The 3,198-nt window shown below is 38.5% G+C and overlaps 1 protein-coding gene across 1 annotated transcript in view; it reads left to right on the top strand.

Moving 5' to 3' along the window:
- The window catches only part of ZPLD1 (zona pellucida-like domain containing 1), a 44,234-nt gene that overhangs the window by 32,780 nt on the left and 8,256 nt on the right, over positions 1-3,198 (top strand). The window contains exon 8 of the mRNA XM_006772589.2: positions 2,696-2,867. Coding sequence (XP_006772652.1) covers positions 2,696-2,867 — 172 coding nt within the window. The remainder of the gene's footprint in view (positions 1-2,695; positions 2,868-3,198) is intronic.

Here is a 3,198-nt window from a genome sequence, read left to right as displayed (position 1 = left end):
TAATAATAATAATAATAATAATAATAATAAACGTTGCCATGAAACAGATAGATTTGTAATTAAACAGTCTAACAATAATTTTGTTTTACAATTTAAGAAGTAATTATAGTTATGAAGATACAATCAAAAGAACTCAGGTCAGAAAGGACAGTAAAATGTAAGGCCATGAAAATATGAAAAGAGAATTGGGAGAATTTTAGGTGAAATAGAAAAAAACAAATCTATTGCAAATGGAGGACATAATTAGAAGGTGTGCAAAGGAGAATGGACACAGCAAGACAGCACAGTGTGGGACAGGGAAGATAAAAATAACAAATGCAATTAAAAAGAAACGTATGTGAAGGAGATGATAAAAAGGTTAGAGTAGAAACAATAGAAATAAAAGATAGCAGAAGTTGCCAGAACCGGTTTGGCTCAGTGGATAGAGCATCAGCCTGCAAACTGAAAGGTCCCAGGTTCAAATCCGGTCAAGGGCATGTACCTTGGTTGTGGGCACATCCCCAGTAGTGGGTGTGCAAGAGGCAACTGGTCGATGTTTCTCTCTCATCGATGTTTCTAACTCTCTATTTCTCTCCTTTCCTCTCTGTAAAAAATCAATAAAATATATTTTTTAAGAAAGAAAAATGTAAATAATGCCAAAACCGGTTTGGCTCAGTGGATAGAGCATCAGCCTGCAAACTGAAAGGTCCCAGGTTCAAATCCGGTCAAGGGCATGTACCTTGGTTGTGGGCACATCCCCAGTAGTGGGTGTGCAAGAGGCAACTGGTCGATGTTTCTCTCTCATCGATGTTTCTAACTCTCTATTTCTCTCCTTTCCTCTCTGTAAAAACTCAATAAAATATATTTTTTAAGAAAGAAAAATGTAAATAATGCCAAAACCGGTTTGGCTCAGTGGATAGAGCATCAGCCTGCAAACTGAAAGGTCCCAGGTTCAAATCCGGTCAAGGGCATGTACCTTGGTTGTGGGCACATCCCCAGTAGTGGGTGTGCAAGAGGCAACTGGTCGATGTTTCTCTCTCATCGATGTTTCTAACTCTCTATTTCTCTCCTTTCCTCTCTGTAAAAACTCAATAAAATATATTTTTTAAGAAAGAAAAATGTAAATAATGCCAAAACCGGTTTGGCTCAGTGGATAGAGCATCAGCCTGCAAACTGAAAGGTCCCAGGTTCAAATCCGGTCAAGGGCATGTACCTTGGTTGTGGGCACATCCCCAGTAGTGGGTGTGCAAGAGGCAACTGGTCGATGTTTCTCTCTCATCGATGTTTCTAACTCTCTATTTCTCTCCTTTCCTCTCTGTAAAAACTCAATAAAATATATTTTTTAAGAAAGAAAAATGTAAATAATGCCAAAACCGGTTTGGCTCAGTGGATAGAGCATCAGCCTGCAAACTGAAAGGTCCCAGGTTCAAATCCGGTCAAGGGCATGTACCTTGGTTGTGGGCACATCCCCAGTAGTGGGTGTGCAAGAGGCAACTGGTCGATGTTTCTCTCTCATCGATGTTTCTAACTCTCTATTTCTCTCCTTTCCTCTCTGTAAAAACTCAATAAAATATATTTTTTAAGAAAGAAAAATGTAAATAATGCCAAAACCGGTTTGGCTCAGTGGATAGAGCATCAGCCTGCAAACTGAAAGGTCCCAGGTTCAAATCCGGTCAAGGGCATGTACCTTGGTTGTGGGCACATCCCCAGTAGTGGGTGTGCAAGAGGCAACTGGTCGATGTTTCTCTCTCATCGATGTTTCTAACTCTCTATTTCTCTCCTTTCCTCTCTGTAAAAACTCAATAAAATATATTTTTTAAAAAAGAAAAATGTAAATAATAATGATATGGCAATAGTTTATTCTTCCTATCAAATAGGGAACAATCCAAACATTTTTCCATAGGCTTTGTTCCTGTAGCTCTGGGGGAAAATAGGGATTTTTTTCATATATTACTGAGGAAGTATAAAAATATAACAATATTTATAGAGGGCAATGTAGCAAACTCTATCAATTAATCTCACAGATATATTGCATAGATACCCTGCACATGTTCAAAATGCTGCATTATAAGGCAACCTATTATTTACTCTTTTTGTAAATAGCAAAATATTCAAGGATACACAATTAGGTAACTAAATAAACTCTGTCAAATGGAATACTATACAGCTGTGGATAAAGAATGAGGAGGCTCACTAAGTATTGATATGGAAAGATCTCTTATGGTACATTGCTAAATTTTTTAAAAGGCAAGGTCCAAACATATAGATTGTCTATAGTTTGTGCAAGAAGGAAGGAACAATAAGGATATGTTGCGTGTGCTACTCTTTCTACATTTTCTGGGAGGATGCAAGGCAAGTAGGATCACCTCTGGCAGGTTTGTACCTGGATGTGACTGGTATGGACAGGGTCAAAGATGGGAGGAGACTTTTCACTATATATACTTATATTTTTTGGATTGTTACCATGTGAAATTACCTCTAAAATGTGACAGTAATGTCATAATCAGGAACTGATCTATTTATGTTCTATGATCAAAGTCATTCTTATCATATCTGTTGAGCTAGCTTATTCTCTTATTAAATGTCTCTAGCATGGCATGATTTTGTTAGCTCTTAATGTAGTGGGGTACTTTTAAAACTGCAGGAATTTATTTACAAGTCCCAGTGGGCTGGTAATTTCCAATAATATCCTGTTTTCACATTTCCTAAAATGCAGCTGTGACAAAGATCCACAGACCACGGTCATTGAAAATGGTAGAAGCCAGCAGGGCCGGTTCTCCTTTGAAGTGTTCCGATTTGTGAAACACAAGAATCAGAAAATGTCCACCGTCTTCCTGCACTGCGTTACCAAGCTCTGCAGAGCTGATGACTGCCCCTTCCTTATGCCAGTATGTTTCTGAGCAACTTTAGTCTAAATTGTCAAATTGATCTAAGCTGAAAAGTTATCAAGTGCTCACTGATTTCTATAGTGAGAGTGGGTGTGCATCAGGTCAAACTGTTTGCGGTAGGATTTATTCATTCATCCAGTGGAGATCTATTGAACGCCGACTTCGTGCCAAGCATTGTACTGGGAATACAGAGATGCATGCATGAATTCTGAACTCAGTGAGCTTATCCTTTAGGAGCAGGAAATAGTGATGAAATGAAACAAGAGAAAAATGTTATGGCACAAGGCAGATGTAGATATGGGCTGTAGTAAGAGGCAGTGCCCATCATTGT

The sequence above is a fragment of the Myotis davidii genome, unplaced genomic scaffold (genome assembly GCF_000327345.1).
Source record: "Myotis davidii unplaced genomic scaffold, ASM32734v1 scaffold5, whole genome shotgun sequence".
Lineage (NCBI taxonomy): Eukaryota > Metazoa > Chordata > Mammalia > Chiroptera > Vespertilionidae > Myotis > Myotis davidii.
The sequence above is the reverse complement of the archived record's forward strand: the minus strand, read 5'-3'. Positions and strand labels throughout refer to the sequence as shown.